This window comes from Gopherus flavomarginatus, chromosome 1, assembly GCF_025201925.1.
Source record: "Gopherus flavomarginatus isolate rGopFla2 chromosome 1, rGopFla2.mat.asm, whole genome shotgun sequence".
Taxonomy (NCBI): Eukaryota; Metazoa; Chordata; order Testudines; family Testudinidae; genus Gopherus; species Gopherus flavomarginatus.
In genome coordinates this window covers 202,151,973-202,171,004 of record NC_066617.1, presented here as the reverse complement: position 1 = coordinate 202,171,004, position 19,032 = coordinate 202,151,973, and the positions used below count along the sequence as shown (strand labels likewise).

At 42.6% G+C, this 19,032-nt stretch overlaps 2 protein-coding genes across 5 annotated transcripts in view; one reads left to right on the top strand and one right to left on the bottom strand.

Annotated features, from left to right (window-relative positions):
• The window catches only part of TMEM50B (transmembrane protein 50B), a 28,709-nt gene extending 18,203 nt beyond the window's left edge, over window positions 1-10,506 (top strand). The window contains exons 3-7 of one of the 2 annotated variants that reach the window (XM_050929731.1): window positions 2,412-2,524; window positions 3,493-3,560; window positions 4,917-5,009; window positions 6,233-6,290; window positions 8,840-10,506. In XM_050929731.1, the coding sequence (XP_050785688.1) occupies window positions 2,412-2,524; window positions 3,493-3,560; window positions 4,917-5,009; window positions 6,233-6,290; window positions 8,840-8,885 (378 nt within the window). In that variant the 3' untranslated portion in view covers window positions 8,886-10,506. The remainder of the gene's footprint in view (window positions 1-2,411; window positions 2,525-3,492; window positions 3,561-4,916; window positions 5,010-6,232; window positions 6,291-8,839) is intronic. The other variant, XM_050929732.1, reaches the window with a different exon arrangement.
• A 4,826-nt stretch (window positions 10,507-15,332) lies between these two features.
• Window positions 15,333-19,032, bottom strand: part of IFNGR2 (interferon gamma receptor 2) — a 45,060-nt gene continuing 41,360 nt past the window's right edge. For all 3 annotated transcript variants that reach the window (XM_050929586.1, XM_050929605.1, XM_050929595.1), the window contains one exon: window positions 15,333-16,798. In XM_050929586.1, the coding sequence (XP_050785543.1) occupies window positions 16,619-16,798 (180 nt within the window). In that variant the 3' untranslated portion in view covers window positions 15,333-16,618. The remainder of the gene's footprint in view (window positions 16,799-19,032) is intronic.

Here is a 19,032-nt window from a genome sequence, read left to right as displayed (position 1 = left end):
TTTGAAAATGTCAGCAGTAAGTTTTTTTTCAGCTTCACTGGATTACAGAATATACATGTCAGCAAACTTTTTTAAGAGCATATTTGTGAAAAGAAGAAATAAAATTAGCAATATGCATGAAGTGTTAGGGTACGTCTACAATACGGGATTATTCCGATTTTACATAAACCGGTATTATAAAACAGATTGTATAAAGTCGAGTGCACGCGGCCACACTAAGCACATTAATTCGGCAGCCACACTAAGCACATTAATTCGGCGGTGTGCATCAATGGTCCGAGGCTAGCGTTGATTTCTGGAGCATTGCACTGTGGGTAACTATTCTGTAGCTATCCCATAGTTCCCGCAGTCTCCCCCACCCCTTGGAATTCTGGGTTGAGATCCCAGTGCCTGATGGGGCAAAAATCATTGTTGCGGGTGGTTCTGGGTAAATGTCGTCAGTCATTCCTTCCTCCGGGAAAACAACGGCAGACAATCATTTCGCACCCTTTTACCCTGGATTGCCCTGGCAGATGCCATAGCATGGCAACCATGGAACCCGTTCAGCTTTTTTTTTACTGTCACCGTATGTGTACTGGATGCCGCTAACAGAGGCGTTAACTGCAGCGCTACACAGCAGCATTCGTTTGCTTTTGCATGATAGCAGAGATGGTTATCAGTCTTTCTATACCGTCTGCTGCCATTGTAAATTGGCAGTAAGATGACGGTTATCTGTCGTTCTGTACTGTCTGCTGCTATCATGGGTGCCCCTGGCTGAGGTCGGCCGGGGGCACAAAGGCAAAACTGGGAATGACTCCCCGAGTCAATCGCTCCTTTATAGTTTCTAAAAATAGAGTCAGTCCTGCCTAGAATATGGGGCAAGTGTACTAGAGAACCAGTGTATCAGAGAGCACAGCTGCTCCGTGTCAGATCCCGCAGAAATGTTGAGCTGCATGCCATTCACGGGGGGTGCCCCTGCAACAACCCCACCTTTTGCTTCCCTCCTCCCCCAACCTTCCTGGGCTACCGTGGCAGTGTCCCCCCCAAGTTATAAAGAATGCAGGAATAAGAAACAGTGACTTGTTAGTGAGATAAAATGAGGGGGAGGCAGCCTCCTGGTGCTATGACAGTCCAGGCAGGACATTAAGCGGTGTGAGGGAGAGGAGCCCAGCATCCCACTGCTATGACAGTCCAGGCAGGACATTAAGTGGTGTGGGGGAGAGAAGCCTAGCATCCCGCTGCCATGACAGTCCAGGCAGTACAGAATCTTTTCTTTACACAGGAAAGGGAGGGGGCTGATGGAGCTCAGCCCCCAGTTGCTATGATGAAGACGGTTACCAGCCGTTCTGTACCATCTACTGGGAATGACCGGGAATCAGTCCTATTTTTATCCAGGCGCCCCCGGCCAGCCTCATTTGAGGCCAGCCAGGAGCACTCACGGGCTGATTACAAGGACGGCTAGCAGTCCTACTGCACCATCTGCCACCGGGGAGGGGAGAGGAGCGGAGTGTAGCGGATGCTGCTCTTTACTGCCGCAGCATCGCGTCTACCAGCAGCATTCAGTAGACATAGGGTGACATTGAAAGAAGTCAAGACACGATTTCTTTCCCTTTTCTTTCACGTGGTGGGGGAGGAAGTAAATTGTTGAGCTATACCCTGAACCACGCCGGACAATGTGTTTGAACCTACAGGCATTGGGAGCTCAGCCAAGAATGTAAATATTTTTCGGAGATTGCTGTGGACTATGGGATAGCTGGAGTCCTCAGTACCCCCTCCCTCCCTCCATGAGCATCCATTTGATTCTTTGGCTTTCCATTACGCTTGTCACGCAGCACTGTGTAGCCTGGAGATTTTTTTCAAAAGCTTTGGCATTTCGTCTTCTGTAACGGAGCTCTGATAGAACAGATTTGTCTCCCCATACAGCGATCAGATCCAGTATCTCCCATACGGTCCATGCTGGAGCTCTTTTTGGATTTGAGACTGCATCGCCATCCGTGCTGATCAGAGCTCCACGCTGGGCAAACTGGAAATGAAATTCAAAAGTTCGCGGTGCTTTTCCTGTTTCCCTGGCCACTGCATCAGAGTTCAGATTGCTGTCCAGAGCGGTCACAGTAGTGCATTGTGGGATACCGCCCGGAGGCCAATACCGTCGATTTGCGGCCACACTAACCCTAATCCGATATGGTAATACCGATTTTAGTGCTACTCCTCTCGTTGGGGAGGAGTACAGAAACTGATTTAAAGAGCTCTTTATATCGATATAAAGGGCCTCGTAGTGTGGACAGGTACGGCGTTAAATCGGTTTAACGCTGCTAAAATCGGTTTAAAGGCGTAGTGTAGACCAGGCCCCAGACAAAGAATACATGCTGAAAGTCTATCTTCACACCCATCCAGCTTCATAATACTGTGTGATGGTGTCATTGTTTCTCTAGTTTTTCACAGGCTGGTGGATAATGATAGATGCTGCAGTAGTTTATCCTAAACCAGAACAAATGAACCATGCATTCCACACCTGTGGAGTGTTTTCCACATTAGCTTTTTTCATGTAAGTATGCTAATGATAATTCTATATTTAAAAGAGTACTTCCTTCCTGTAAATGCATAGATGCATAATTTTACAGAGTGGAAAATTTAACCAGCATTCTGTATAGTCTAAATTTGAACCATCAGCATCATTACTTTTCGCTAATCCACCAGTACATCCTTCACGAAATACACAAAAGAAGGCGAAGTTCTTGGTCTCTGCTTCCTTTTCTCTTGGGTAGTTACATGGTTATTTGTTTCTTCTCTCTGCTGCCTTTAAGTTTTATCTTTAAAAATTATATATATCTTGGCTTAATATAAGGCATCATCTTTTCCTTTTATAACAAGTGCTCATATTCCTGGAGAAAAACTCTGATATATTATGCAATAATGCTAACAGGAAGCATATTAGGCCAGATTGGTCCATGGTGTAGCTAACTACTCCTACAGCTCTTTCTTTGGGTCTGAAACTCATTTTGATGACCTTTTTTTTTTTCAGGGTTGCATCAGAGGTGAATTTAGATCATTAGTAGTAGTGGGTAGTTGAGTGATTCATGCTACTGTCTTCATCACAATCATCCCCCAAATCTATTTGGAGTGTCTTTAACTTTAAAAAAATGCATTTAACTTAAGCCAAGAATATATTACAGATATTTTAATTAGTTTTAAAAAAGGCCACTTAAACAAGGCTCAGATGCTTGTTGCCTTGGAGCAGACCTTGCACCTGAGAGGATACCATGGACTTCACTGAAGCTCTGTGTGGGTGTAGAAATCTGCCCTTCTGGATCCAGTTGTAAGATCTGGTCTAAACAAAGAGTTTACAAACTGTGTGACTGGAAGGGAACAACCAGCCTAGTAACTTTCGCTGAATATTTTTCAGATCTCTTAAAAACTTTAATTTTGTTTTTAACCATCATAATTTTCAAATATCTTTTCTAGTAAAGCTGTAGACTTATAAACTTATATATTTGAGTTTGTTTTTTGTCCTAGGATAAATGCTGTATCAAATGCACAGGTGAGAGGAGATAGCTACAGTGATGGATGTCTAGGAAGAACAGGTAAATGGTTTATTTAATCAGCATTAAAAGAGCTACGTGAAAACAACTACAGTTTGTAATGAATTTCATAACCTCACAGAATTTACAAAAAATGTTCTTTGCTCATTAACCTCTGAAAATATATATATATATATATTTGCCATTTTTGAGCCTTCGAACATGATTTCTGGATTTCCTACTAAAGATGAAATTCAGGAAGTACATATAACTAGCTTGAGTAACTAGCATTTATCTGTGCATCCTGCATGAGCACTGAGGGAATGAAATCCCAATCCACAACCTGAGATGGGTTGATGAGGCTGCAGTACAGTCACTCTGAATCTTACACCAGTCTGTGGGTTGGAAAAGGGGCTGCTGCCCCTCCATGCTGTCTGTGTGGGGAGTTTCTGTGGATCCAATGGCCCTCTCTCCGGTTCCACCCCAAACACTTCCATTAGTGCTAGGCTACTTCAAGCCAGCATAAAGCCCATCTAATTGGCCTTGGAGAGTGTAGAAACTCCATGGCATGGTCATTGTGTATCATCTGTTTGCTTAGAGCTTCTACATGGAGGTAGGGCTGCTATGGGACTCCTGTGTACAGGTTTTAATTTCACTTTGTACACATCTATGCATTTTTTGTTTAACACAGGGCATGATTTTTTAAAACCGATCCAGACCTCCCAAACCTCTATCACCTGTCCATGTACCCACTGACTATTAATATTGGCCTGGAGTGACCCATATATCTGTGCATGGAGGAGATCCTTTGCATATAGCTATTCCTTTTCCCACTTCCACAAGGTACTGTTCTCCCTCCTTCAGAACTTCGAGAGGCTGTTTTGTGTCTGGAGTTCTCATGGGGTGGAGACTGAGTGGGCACAGGACTGTGGCCAAAGGGCGTCACATGAGCCCCCTGGAAAAGATAGCACAGCTTAGGGGTCCTGCTATCTTTTCTGTTGGGATTCCTCTCCCACCCCAGGAGTTCCATGGGCTGCCGTGGCTGAGTGGAGTCTCTGGCAACATAGCTCCACTTGGAGATGCACTGCTAGGAGATGAGGAATGCTGTTGGGGGCAGAGCCATTGTGGAGGCACGAGGCCTGTCCACAGATGGCCCTGGACTTCTGTGAATACCTGAGGGATCCCCAGATTGGTGGCAGACCCTATGACTTATTACATCAGGAGAAGCAAATCCTGCCTTAGTTCTCTCTGGTGGGATGCTGTGGTAGAAATTCTGCAAGAGTATCCTGGTGGTGATTTTTCCCTCCAGAGCCTCCTCTCACGGTCAGGATGGGATGATGTGGACCACTCTGTTTTATGATACATTATCTCCTACTGATCAGAAGATTATTTTTAATGCTTTTAATATATTTCTTACAGGTGCTCGCATCTGGCTCTTTATTGGTTTCATGTTGATGTTCGGTTCACTTATTGCTTCAATGTGGATCCTTTTTGGAGCATATGTTACACAAAGTAAGGCTCCTTCCTTATTACATTTTAATGGAGGGGAGGGGACATTTCTAAAGTGGCAGCAAAAAAAAAGTCTACACATACAGTGCAAAGTGACCTGCTCCAGTTTGTACTGTTGACCTCAGTGGCAAATTCTACCTCCATTACACATGTACCTCTTGTGTTGATGTTGTTGTTGAGAGTTTTGCAAGTTCAGAGAATAGAGAACTGGTGAGTAAAGTAAGGAGCCATAGTGCTGCTCAGATTAAGAGAAACTGTAAATGAAATTCTCAACTCTTTACTGTACTGATTTTAGTGACTTATTTTGAAGAAGAAACTATATATATACATGTGCTGCTATGTAGTCTATAGTCTTGATACTTGAACTTTAGTCTGTCTACTAACATAAAACTCTCTATCCCCATGGAACTTCAGATGTCTTTTAAGCATACAAAACCAGTATTTACTTTTCAAGTACACCTCTACCCCGATATAATGCGACCCGATATAACATGAATTCGGATATAATGCAGTAAAGCAGCGCTCTGGGGGGAGGGAGGGGCAGGGCCGCGCACTCTGGCGGATCAAAGCAAGTTCGATATAATGTGGTTTCACCTATAACACAGTAATATTTTTTGGCTCCCGAGGACAGCGTTATATCGAGGTAGAGGTGTATTCTAGTGAAGCCTCCATTTCTAAGGGTTTTGTGAAACTCTATTAACCAATTCCTTTTTTAACTAATACACTTATGGTCATTATTCAAGTTCACTAACTAACTCTTATATTTTGCATGTGAATAAAACTTTCTCTGTCCGATTGGGGGGAAACCCAGAATAGAACAAGTCATGGAATCATGGAGACTTTTATAAGAATTTGAACATTTCCATTTATTTGTTGTGAGCTTGTTTTGTTCTCTTCTTACATGGTTGTCCATGTAACATATTGAATTGCAGCAGCTATGTTCTAATATACAATCACTTGAGTAAGTACTGGAAGTGACAGTGGCTCTCTACCTTTGGCACTTATGTGGCTTCATTACCATAGCCTCTGAGTGCTTCACTGTCTTTAATGTTTTATCCTCACAACAGCCCTGTGAGATAGGGCAGTGCTGTCTTTCACTGTCCATTCCTCTTCAAAGCAATGTATGCTTGGTTTGTGTCAAGATGGTGACTCCATGAATAGTCTCAAATACACTTTTCCAATATGAAGCTACTAAACTTAATATATCTTGCACTTTTATTTTGTAGACACGAATGTGTACCCAGGATTAGCTGTGTTTTTTCAAAATGCATTGATATTTTTTAGGTAAGTTGTTTTTCTCTTGTGCCCAAGAATTTCAAACCATTGCTGGCATTTATCTTATTCTACCCACAGTCATGTGATGAAGCAGGTAACCTACGTGTTTTCATGCCAAACTGAAGTCCATTTCTGTTTTACTCATTAAGCGTGTTTCTCTCTGCTCACAGGAATACAGAGCATGTTTGTTTTCATACAATTAAATGCTGTTAGTAAACAAATGTTAAAGGCAGAAGCTAAAGTTTTTTTAAGAAGCCTAAAGTTGGGCTCCCACATCCATATTTAAGCACTACAGTAAGTGGCCTGATTTTTAAGAAGGTTGAGCCACTCCTGTTGACCTTAGTGTAGGCTACCACTCTGTCAGCATCCACAACCAATGTTCACCCTGGTCCGTCCTTCACCCTATGGCCCATCCTTGCCCCTACTGTACTTGAAAAATGAAATGTGGAGGTCTTTCCTAGTTCTTTTTTAAACCTGGTCTCTTCACATTCTAGCTGGTGAAATCCTTCTGACACCTTTGTTAATGAAAACTTCTCTAAAATGGGATTTATGGGCCAAATCCTCCTATTCTCAAACATGCAGATTATGAAACGCAGTGTAAGGGCTCATCTCTCTCTCCTTCAACAGAGTCTTGCAAACCTACAGCTGGCGCAGCTGTAGCTGATTACTGAATCTGGGCCATTCGAGTCCTGAATCCTCTTTCCAACCATGGTCAGTGCCAGAAGCTTCAGATGAAGGTGTGAGAACCCCATAATAGGCAGATGTGGGGGTAATCTGCCCCCCCTCATTAGATCTCATCGTGATCTTGAATAGATAATTAGGCTTAAGCCCTGAAGCATGGGGTTTAATACCTCTTCCGAAAGTGCATCATTAATTATGATAACTCTGGATATTCTTGTGTCTGACGAAGTGGGTATTCACCCACGAAAGCTCATGCTCCAATACATCTGTTAGTCTATAAGGTGCCACAGGACTCTTTGCTGCTGGATATTCTTGTTATCGATATGTCCTAGTTCCTTTTTGAATCTTCCTAATTTCCTGGCCTCAATGACTGCCTGTGGCAATGAGTTCCAAAGTCTAATTATATACTGTGTGAAAAAGTATTTTATCAGTTTTGAATTTCTCACCTTTTTAATTGCAGTAAAAGCCCCCTTGTACTTGTGTTATGAGACATTGACAACAGATGTTCCTGATTTATCCTCTCTAGACCATAGTAATCTTTTCTCTAAGGTCAACAGTCCTGGTCTTTTCATTCTCTCATCATAGGAGGCTTTTCCCCAGGTCCTTGATCATTTTCATTGCCTCTTTCTGAACCTCTCTAATTCTGCAGTAACCTTTTTGATCTAGGATGACCAGTACCGCACCATTGATATTATGTAAATATATAATAGTGATTGCTGTATTATTCTCCATCCCATTACTTATACAACCAGCCTAACATCATGTTTGCTTTTTGGACTGCAGCTGCTCATTGAGCTGTCTACAGTGACACTCAGGTCCCTTTCCTGAGTTACTAGTTAATTCAGAGCCCTATCATAAGTATGAGTAGTTTAATTTTTTCCATTCAGTGTGCATTACTTTGCATTTGTCAACACTGAATTTCATTTGTCATCATATTGCCCATTCATCTGTCTTGTTTTGGTCTTTCTGAAGTTCCTCTGAGTCTTCTCTGGTCCTGTCTAACCTAAATAACTTTGTGTCGTCTTCCTCATTGCTCACCCCTTTCCAGGTCATTGTTAAATGTTGAATAACATGGGACCTAGTACAGAACCTTCAGGCATCTGCTAGTGACTTTTTGTCATGTGGGAAACTCACCATTTATTCCTATTCTGTTTTCTCTGCCCTAGCCAGATTTGAGCCATGACAATGGTTGTCGTTCTCTTGCTCCAGGAATGTTTAGCTTTTTTTAGTAGCCTCTTGTGCAGGGACCTTGTAAAAGCGTATTTAGACACCTAAATAAATGGTCAGCCAGTTCTTCTTTATGGCTTGTCTATTGACGTGTTTCAGAGAATGCTAAGAGATTGGAGAGGCACTATTTTCCTTTGCAGAAACTGGTGGTTATCCCCTGTCATATCATGATCTTTCACATATTTTGTTCTATTTTTAATTTTCAAGCAGTTTGCCACTTACACCTGTGAGGTCTACTGCTCTAGAGTTCTGTGGATCACACCTAGAACTTTTTTTAAAAATTGGTACAACATTTACTACCCTCCAATCCTCAGAACTGTGGCTGTTAAAAGAGATTGCATAGTGTTGTTAGCTCAGCCACTTCATAGTTAAACTCCACCAGAACTCTTGGATATCTAGCCTCTGAGCCTGGTGAGTTATTGCTTCAGGGGATTAAATATATGTAAAAGTAGATTTTCAAATTAAAGAGGTTAAAGTAGACTGAACTAAGATTAGCAAAGGGAGTCTAAATGTACTGTAGCTAAAGAATTAATATTTTACACTTTGTTTCTTTCATCCCAAATTATAAGTGCAAAACTTTTAAAGTATCCTCTGTTCCTAGTCCAGTGATCTTTTTCCACATTACATGTAAACTTCTATTTTTTTTACAGTACTCTGATCTACAAATTTGGAAGAACAGAAGAGTTATGGGGATAATATAATTAAAGTTAGCATTAATTCCATGCCCTTTATAGTGTATCCAGTATCTAGACATCTTTGTTTTGTTTGTTTTTACATTTTGCCAAATATTCAGATGTTGCATTAAATCTTTGTTAATGTTCCTTTGCTTTCTCTAAATTGAATGAACTATGAGATTTTCAAAAATGGTTTGACAGTTTTCTGTGATTAGTTCCCTTTTTTCGTAGGACAGATTTGTGAATATGTACATTATATGGCTGTGTATGTATATATCTTAAAGCAAATGTTAAATTTTTTTATTTCTGAAGTCTTTATTTCTGCTCTCATACATGAACTTCCAACACCATGTAGGATCTGATCCTGCAAACCCTCTCACATGTGAGACAAACTTCAGTTGAACTACTCAAGCAAGTAAGAGTTTGCAGGATCAAGCCCACACTGTATCAAATCAACTATTACTTTTATGCACTGGTGAGCTGTAGCTGATTTTACAAGCTATGCAGCAATGCCTAGTTAGATACCTCAAAGCAGAAGTGAGTCCTTCAAAGTGTCTCAGCTAAACTTCTGGATAGCTAAGAGGAAAAAATCTTGATTAGATCTTGGGCTAAGAGTGAGATTTTAAGAAGAATTTTATATAAGGGTTTGAAAAAGTCAAATACAGAATAGCTTTTGAACTATTTTTAAAAGGTGAAGACTTTTTAACAAGGTCCCAAAATAAAGGGACAATGTGAGTGACCAGTTTTATTTTCAATCCTGTCATTATTATAGCACAAACACAATTTAATGACATGATACTTGTAAAATTAAACACTCATGTCTAGTGTTCAGTAGCTTACTACCATTAGCTATATTTACCATTACATTCAAGAAAAACCTAAATTCATCTGAAACTGATATATTTGAGTATGACGAATATATGAAAGACATTAGCTTTTTAAAGTTACATTAATGCAGCTTTTCTTCAGGGATCATTTTGCTGATGAAATATATGTGGCAGGATGACTTTTCCTCATTTTTATGAATTTTTCTCATGTATATTTCTTAGATCTAATGAGTACACACTTAGGAAAGAATTGAGTTGAAATGGTTCCATTATTATTGGAGTCCAGTGTGTTCTAACTGGAGAAGACAAAAAGGGAGTATTTGATGTTTTTATATCTATATTGGATGACCTTGTACATGTTCTACAGTTTTAGTTACATGTTTGACATTCTTCTCTTATCAGTTCTACTTACAGCTAAAGCATTTAGCATAAAGTGAAGTGAGATTACTTTGTCTCACTCCCAGCTTTTATCATTTTTTTCATATACCATAAGCTTGCTCCACAAATAGTATTAATATAACTTTGACAGCGTGAAAAATATTCCCCACGTATGGCAACTAATTTTCCTGTTAATTTGATTTCTTCCCTTCCCACTCCTTTCTGAGGCTCTTTCTAGTGAGCATAATATGAAGCAAATGCCATAGCTGAGTTGTGCCATTGCCTCGACTGTTACTTTCAATCTGATTTGTCCACCAAACTGTGGAAGTTCATTCTGAATCGGTTACATTTGATGATGTTAAACTGTGTGAATTGTACATAGCTTATATTTGCTCAATTATAACGTCACTGAAATACAATAAAGGCTTCTGAGACTAATCTCTTGTTTGTACAGATCTTACATAAAAATTGCCAACCACCACTATACATTATTTAAAAAATTTAGTATCCTGATTCATGACTGAAAAGTAAGTATGGCAGGGTGACTTTGCATAAGTCAGCCAATATTAAAACAAGTTATTTTCCAGACCTCTTGGCTTCAAGCTTATCAGACCAAGTGATGGTAGCATGTCAGAACTGAAGATTTCCATGAGCCTCTGGCTACAGCTGGTGATTTTCTTGCAAAGTGAAAACATCTAGCCTATTAATGCTTTTGTATGGTCTCCTTTTAAATTCTCTATTATATTTCATCTGCAAGACAGTGTAGTTAGCTCCACTTGTGTGTTTGAAGTGGCATTCTATGTGCATCCTAGCTTGGGGGGCACAGAAGGGAATGTTGCCCTGATCCTGCTGAAGCTCAGGTTCCCACCTGGTACAGTGCTGTCTTGAATACAGCTGTGGCTGCCGCTACCACCTCAAGGCAGCAACTGGAGCTTAGGAAGGAGGAGTACCAGCAATGGAGGGGCCTAAATAGAATCCAGCTGTGTTATGTAGCTGTTTCTAACTCCAATAATGTTCTCTTGCTTTTGAGTTTAGCCCTCTCCCACCAGTGGGTGATCTCCTTTACTTCTTTCCACACTGCCGTATCACAGGAGCAGCCCTGCAGTGGGAGTATCAAGATGAATGCATCCCTCCTTTTCAGACCATCCTCACTAGGACTTTTAGCCTCATAATTCTAAGCATTATAAAACTGGTTTAAAATTTCACTGGATGAGCTGCTTTTTTTGTTCGTTTGTTTTGTTTTTAAAAAGATTGATGAAGAGAGGTAAATAATGGTATCCCCCAGGAGTCTGCACTGGCTGGGATGAATATTGTTCAACATATTCATAAAGGATCTGGAAAAGGGTAGATACTGAAGTGGCAAAATTACTCACGATAGTTAGTCCAAAGTGTACTGGGAAGAGTTAGAAAGGGCTCTCACTAAACTGGGTGACTGGGCAACAACAGGGCAGATGAAGTTCAATATTGCTAAATGCAAAGTAATGCACAGTGGAAGTCATAATCCCAACTGCAGTACAGTTGGCGTGTAATTAGTTGTTTCCACTCGAGAGAGAACTTGGAGTCTCTGTGGATAAGTTACAGAAAATTGGGCGGCTCTAGGTATTTTGCCGCCCCAAGCACGGCAGGCAGGCTGCCTTTGGTGGCTTGCCTGCGAGAGGTTCCTGGTCCCATGGATTCGGCGGCACGCCCTCGCTGTGACCGGCAGAGCGCCCCCCCAAGGCTTGCCACCCCAGGCACATGCTTGGCGTGCTGGTGCCTGGAACCGCCCCTGCAGAGAATCCACCGTTTACACTAGTTTAAAACCTTCAAGTGACCCATGCCCCATGCTGCAGAAGGTGAAAACCCAGTCTCTCTGCCAATTTGAACCAAGGGAAAATTCCTTCCAGACCCCAAATATGGTGATATGTTAAACCCTAAGCATGTGGGCAAGACTGACCAGCCAGACCCCTGGGAAAGAATTCTCTGGAGCAACTCAGAGCCTTCCCTCTCTAGTGTCCCATCACTGGCTATTGGATATCTCCTCATACCGTCCCCTCCATAAACGTACCAAGTTCAGTCTTAAAGCCATATAATTTTTTTTGCTCTCACTGTTCCCCTTGGAAGACTGTTTCTAAAGACAGTGCAGGATACACCAGTCAAACCTGGAAGCCCCAGGGTTGACCTACCCCGTTTCTGTAGCACTTTGTATATGCTTAGAAACTGACAGTTAAGGCAGTACAACCTCTGCCTGTGGACACAATTCTATCACTATAAGGTACCTTTCTACCAGTAACAGAAATGATGCTATAGACATATTGATAAAATATAAATTTGTTAGTCTCTAAGGAGCCACAAGTACTCCTGTTCTTTTTGCGGATACAGCCTAACACGGCTGCTACTCTGAAACTAAACATATAGAAAGTACTACCAAAAAACCCATGCACATTCCCAGGGTTGACTTAATGGAGGTAGTCTACAGCTTGATTGACTATAGATTCTACTGTATTATAAAAATGATGTAGCCAAGCCCCTCACAGTGGGAATAGATACCCATCTACCCTTCACTTGAGAGAAGACCAGCAGCTTAATACCATCTACTCCCATGTACATGCCCACTGATCAGATAGGCTTCAGAGTGTGGATTTACAGCAGCTTCAGAAAACAATTGGAGAAGTAACTTATTTCAGAGGTGATAGGAGGGTTCCTGTGTGTCAAACATTTCAAGATTCTCAGATGAAGTGTGGCACTGTGGAAATGCAGTGTTGTTAAGCTTCAGTACATTTCCTCATTTAACCAGTCACCCTTTGATGTGCCCTTTCTCTAGCTTACCAACCTAAGCTTCTTCTACTCCATTTCCCTGCTCCTGGTTGCAGGGGAAGGTAGGCAGGCTGAAGAGTAAATGCTAGAATTACAGAAACATTTGGCAGTAAGGAGGTGGTGCAAAACAGGTTTCACTTGGACAACTCCTTCGACCACCCAAAACCTGGCTGAGCAGTCCCCATGCTTTTAAATAGCTAGTTGTCAGGTATTATTCCCCAAGAAACTGGCCATTAGTTTACTATTTAACATGATTTTAGAAGCTCTCTCTTTCTCTTTCAGGTGGCTGTACTACATTTTAATATAAGAGGGAAACGTGTACAGCTTGGCTGTTTCTTAATACTCCAAGTTCACTGTGGCATGGGGATGGTGCTGGACAGCTGTCTGTATCCATTCCTTGTCTTTATACTTAGATTATAAGCTCTGTGGGGGTGGATTCATCTGTGTTTGTATAGCACCTACCTTCGTGGGGTCCTGGTCCATGACTGGTGCTTCCAGTGCACTCTGGTAATACAAATAGTGGTTCAGCAAGACTGCTGATAGAGATGAAAAGATGAGACAATCAGAGCAATGACCCAAAGAGCATATCACTAAAACAGCATTAACAAAACCATGTAACTTACATTACGCTTATCAGTCAGTTTCATCTTCCCATTGTCATGTTCTCCTTTCATTACAACTGTCCTCTGCACTGGCTTCCCATAGAATTTCAAAGCAAGTTCAAGAGCTTGGTCCTTATTCTCAAAGTGCTTCACAGCCCGTGCCCAATATACAAGACCACTGAAAGCTCTGGGCCAAAGATCTTGGACAACTATGCTCTTGCAGCACAACAAAACTCTCTACATTAAGAATAAACATTGTCTGTGTGGATGACATAACTTTCTCAGAGGCTGGTCCAACACCTGGAATAAATTCCCTGCAAAGAATCATCACAAACTGTTCCACTCACGTGCAAAGTGCACTTCTTTGCCTTAATCTTCTCTCAAGCACATAAGCTATTTTAAACACAAAAACATCCTATCAAAACAAGATACTACTGCACATGCTTCTTCCTCTGGGAAAAGGACAAGAGACCAAGCAGCCTGTGACAGATGTATAGCCACATTGCTTAATGCACGATTGGTAGGTGCTGACAGAATACAGTGGTGAGCATGGTTTAAAAACATATATAGAATTGAATGTATTTAGGTGAAATGTTTGGATTGTGTAGGGTTGTCTAGTACTGTAATGAACTATGAATTACCAGTACCACCACAGCTGGATGGTTTTATAAATAATAAAATAGCTGAGCTCCTCTCCACCCAGAATAGAAATAGAAACTTAACATGAACAGCTGTTAACAATGATCATGACTAAAGCTGTGATTCTTTCACAAGGTCGCAGACAGCACGGATTCCATGACTTTCTGTGACTAGTGGTGCAGCTGACTTCAAGGCCGCCTGAGCAGCTGGCCGCAGCTGCACTGGCTGCTGCTCAGGAGGCTCTGGACAACTGGCTACAGGGACCATGTGAGCAGCGGCGGATCCCAGGGACTGCCCAAGCAGCAGTTCTGGGGGTGGCCCCAGGTAATGCCTGGGCTGCAGTCCCAGAGGCTGCCCAGGGCCAGCCACACTGGCCGCTGTTTGGGTGGCCCCAAGCAGCTAGTTCCAGGGACCGCCGGAACAGCAGCCAGTGTGGCTGGCTCTGAGGAATGCCCTGGTGACCGCCCAAGCAGCAGCAGCCCCAGGGGCACCCGGCGGGTGTTTGGAGAGTGGCAGTTGGGTGGCAGTCACTGGAGCAGCCCCTCCCCTCTCTCCCCAGCCAGGTCCCCCGCCAGAGAATCAAGGCCCCGAAGTAGAGATTTAGCCAGGGGTATTTTTTTTGAGAAAAGTCATGTACAGGTCACGGCCGAGAATTTTTATTTATTACCCGTGACCTGACCATGACTTTCACCCAAAATACCCCTGACTAAATCTTAGCATTAATCATGAGGATAACTTTAACATAGACCACATTACTAGAACTGGAAAAAAACACTATCTTGTTTAAAGCAATAAGTTAAACGTGAGGTGAATGTACGGAAAATGTTTTATAAAGTCATTGAACTTGAAAGTGATGAGTCACATCTGATCATATACAGTTTAAAGTGCATGGAATTTTAGTTTGGAGCCAAAAAAGCACTTCTCCCCATCCCAGACAGGAGCAGAATGCCACTGTGCTTATTTTTAAACTTTGTCAAGAACCATAACTGAAGCTTATTTTCATATGAGTAAAGGGTCAATCTGGAAAATGGAGGAGGAAGAGTGGCACTGAAAGGGCATTCTATAATGCTAATTTACCATATCTCTGCACATGAAGCTCTGCTCTTCATACCTGTCGTATGAAAGAAGTCCTTTCCTCCTAATTTAGGCACTGATTAGATTGTAAATGAACAGCAAATGACCACATGGAAAGAGAAAAATAATATGGAAACAATGAACACATAAAGCTACTTTTTCCATATTGAAATTTTCTATTAATTAGCAGTACAAATAATATTTCAATACACATTATAGGGTTTTTAACAGCAAGATTTTCACGTATATAATAAAGTGGTGTAAAGAATTTCCGGATGCTTCATTCCTCAAACAGCCACACTCCACATCCTGGGTCTCGTCTTCACTAGCAGTCACAACTTGCTTGAGCAGATAAGGGAACCATGGCTTTGTTCTTAGTGTCTACTACTTGTGGGTAAACACTATCTTTGACACATTTTGCCCATGTGTTCTCTGACTACACAGGAAAGTTTGTTTCTTGTGCATCAAAACCTGACAAGTTCAGTTGAATGACTTTAGGAAGGGTTCTTTAGGTAGCCAAACCTATTATATTTTAGCGTCTGATACAAGCTTTAGGATTTCATTTCATCGTAAAGGATGTGATGCCGACAGAGAGCGAGTCTCCACACTGCAGTCCTAGAAGAAATTAATGCCATTGTTGTGCAAGCATCTGAAGGCTCAGGGGAGAAATGATCCAACCTGTCTGTCCCTGTAAGCATTCCTTCCATGACGGTTCCCTAACTGGGAGCGAATTATGTGCTGGTTTCTCTTCAGATCATATAAATCTTTCATTTTTTTACTGGAACTTGTTTTTTTGTTTTGTTTTGTTTTTTTTACAAAAAAAAATGGGGGGGGTACACTTAAAATGGACACCTGAAAACAGGCTATTTCCATCAGACATAGAGCACCCTGCACACAGAGCAATTTTTCACATATGTATGAAGTGTCATTTTCTAAGTGCTAACTTACTGTGTGTTAGGAGACAGACTTTATATACACGTATTGATGGGCCAAGACCAACACACATTCATGGTGAGATAATCCGCTAATTCACTGAAAAATCTTTTCTAGTATCATATCCTACCATAAAGTGCTACAGTCCACTAAGATTTGTTAGAACCCAGACAAACGTAACAATGTTCATAGTAATCGTGCAGTTATTTCTGCAAAGATCTTAATGCAAATTCAGCCATTTTACTCCAATCATGATGTTGTCCTTTTCCTGCCCTTTTAGTGTTCATTTCCAGTTCATATTCAAATCTGTTTTTAAAAAGTCTCTCCTGGAGAAGGTACTTCATATAGTGAAGTGCAGTAGAAACCATTAAAAAAGCCTCACTCAAGGTTACACAATGTTCTCAGGAAGTCAAGACTCCCACAACGTGGTTTGTTGATAGTGACACTATCATCTTTCTAGAGCACCAAGGCAATGATGCTGGCACAGTGCTTCTACCATAATGTAATTACGTTTTTTCACTTTCAGTGGATCTGCTGTTTGAATGAACATTTGTGTTCAGAGTGTCCCTCACTAGGGCTTGACTTCCTTCTGCATTGGAAACAACTGACAAGGAGTCCCAAGGATCTTCCTCAGCACAATCATTCTGCAATTCTTCTAAAGCAGGCATTTCAGGATCCTTTAAATACTAAAAAAAGCAAAAAAGAGTAATTAGTTATAATTCTCTCTGCAGAACAAATGCTATAACAGACCAATCTCATGCTATATGGTTTAGGAATATGTGTAATTACATGAGGAGCTGATATGCCACCCATAAATTAAGGTTACCCAACACTTCTCCATTATAAAACCCTATTTTCCATTGTTTATAATTTTGTTGTACTTTAATTGTGTCAGCTTCAGGCTGATTATTTGGGGGTGGGGGGGGGAGGGATTAAAAAAAATGCAGCCATTTCCAAAAAGGAGATTACAGAAAAATATGTTTTACGTGTGTTAAAAATGTTCTTGCAACTGTTCTGCTGAGATGCTGTAGCCCAGAGGTGGGCAAACTATAGCGCATGGGACTGTCCTGCCCACCCTTGAGCTCCCGGCCAGGGAGGCTAGCCCTCGGCCCCTCCCCTGCAGCCACACCGCCATGCACGCAGTGCTCTGGGTGGCAGGGTTGCGCACTCCTGCCGAGCAGCATGGCAGTGTGTCTGGCTCCGGCCGGGCGGCATGGCTGTCAGACATGCTGCTCTGAGCAGCATGGTAAGGGAACCGGGGGGAGGTTGGATGGGGCAGAGGTTCTGGGGGGCAGTCACGGGACAGGGAATGTGTGTGGGTGGGTGGGTGCGGGGGTGTGTGTGGCTAACCATGGGAGTTTCAGGGGGCAGGGATGTGGATAGGGGTCAGGTGACTGGTAGCAGGAGGACTGGATAGGGGGTGAGGTCCCGGGGGTGGTTAAGGGTGTGGATAGGGGGTGGGGCAGTCAGGGGACTGGGGGTCAGGTCCCAGGGGTCGGGGGGTCCTGAGAGGGGGTGGTTAGGGGACAAGAAGTGAGGGGGGTTGGATGGGTTGGAGGTTCTGAGGGGGCAGGAAGTGGGAGGGATCTGATAGGGGGCAGGGACCAGGCTGTTTTGGTAGGCACAGCCTTCACTACCAAGCCTTCCATACAGTTTTGCAACCCCAATGTGGCCCTCGGGCCAAAAAGTTTGCCCACCCCTGCTCTAGCCCTTCTGTGCTTTGGATCAGGGATCTGAAATTTGGCCTGGAGGGAGGGGTTGCCTTGGTGCCAGGGATGTGCCTTTTGCAATCCCCACGAAAATTCACCCAACTGTGGCCAAGATATAAGCCTCTGAAAAAACTATGCATGCTCAGTAGAGGCTTGTTAGAGTCTGGCAGCTAAATTCTGACGATTCCATCTGCCCAGAGCATGTTCCATCCCAAGGGCTGCAGGGGCTCTGCAGGACTTTCCCAGCAATGGCTTCTTCTAGCTGTTGCTGTGGCACTGAGCACCAGAACGGCAGGGATGTTGTGTCTCAGTGTTGCTCCTGCTGGCACCCAGGCAGCATGGAGAAAGACAAAGCAAACACTGGAATGCAGATGGATGAGGAATCAAGGGGAAGGGAGCTTGAGACAGGGAGTGGCAGGTGGTGCTGAAGCTATAGAGAAAGAAGGGCCTAATCAGACTACAGAATCCCAACTCAGACCAGGATTCCCAATTATCTACATTCCCCTGCTGTCAGAAGATCTCTGTGAAACCTATTGGCAAAATGTGTGGCTCCTCCCCCTCTAACGATTGGCCCACAGAGAGGAGAACAGTTAACTTAAGTGATAAAGTTCTGTGCTATGGATCTAAAGGTCTGAACCCTGCCGATGACCTAGCTGGGGGTAAATTGCTTCCACGTGATGGGATTATTTTTCCTCATTGTTCAAAGATTAGGAAAACTACATTAAAATACGACATTAAAAGAACATTAGGGTGCCTTTGAAGTCAAGCACTCAGAAGTTAGGAAATCCCAGGATGAAGGTTGCCTGTAATCTTAATTCAGCCTTTCTGTACATATGCATTCTGATACAATATTTAATTACATGATCACATGCTGTTTTCCACTCCTGTCCCTTCCCCATTCAGTGCACAAGATGGCCCTGCTCTGGGAATGAATCAGGGTTGTGTAATACATGAGACAGTTGTTTAAAGGACCCATGCCTTGTTTGTAGTAGAAGTTGGAGGGTGCATGGTGAATGAAGCAGGGGATTTCATGAAGAGAAAGGATGGTCTCCTGTCCTGGTCAGGGATGTTGAACAACATCCTGGAGAACCAGATTCTTTTCCTGCCTCTGCCACAGAGTTCCTATGTGAAACTGGACAAGTCACGTAATCCAAAAATTTCACCGGTGGCCACTGTGATCTTGTCTACACTTACAGTGCCAGTGTAACGCT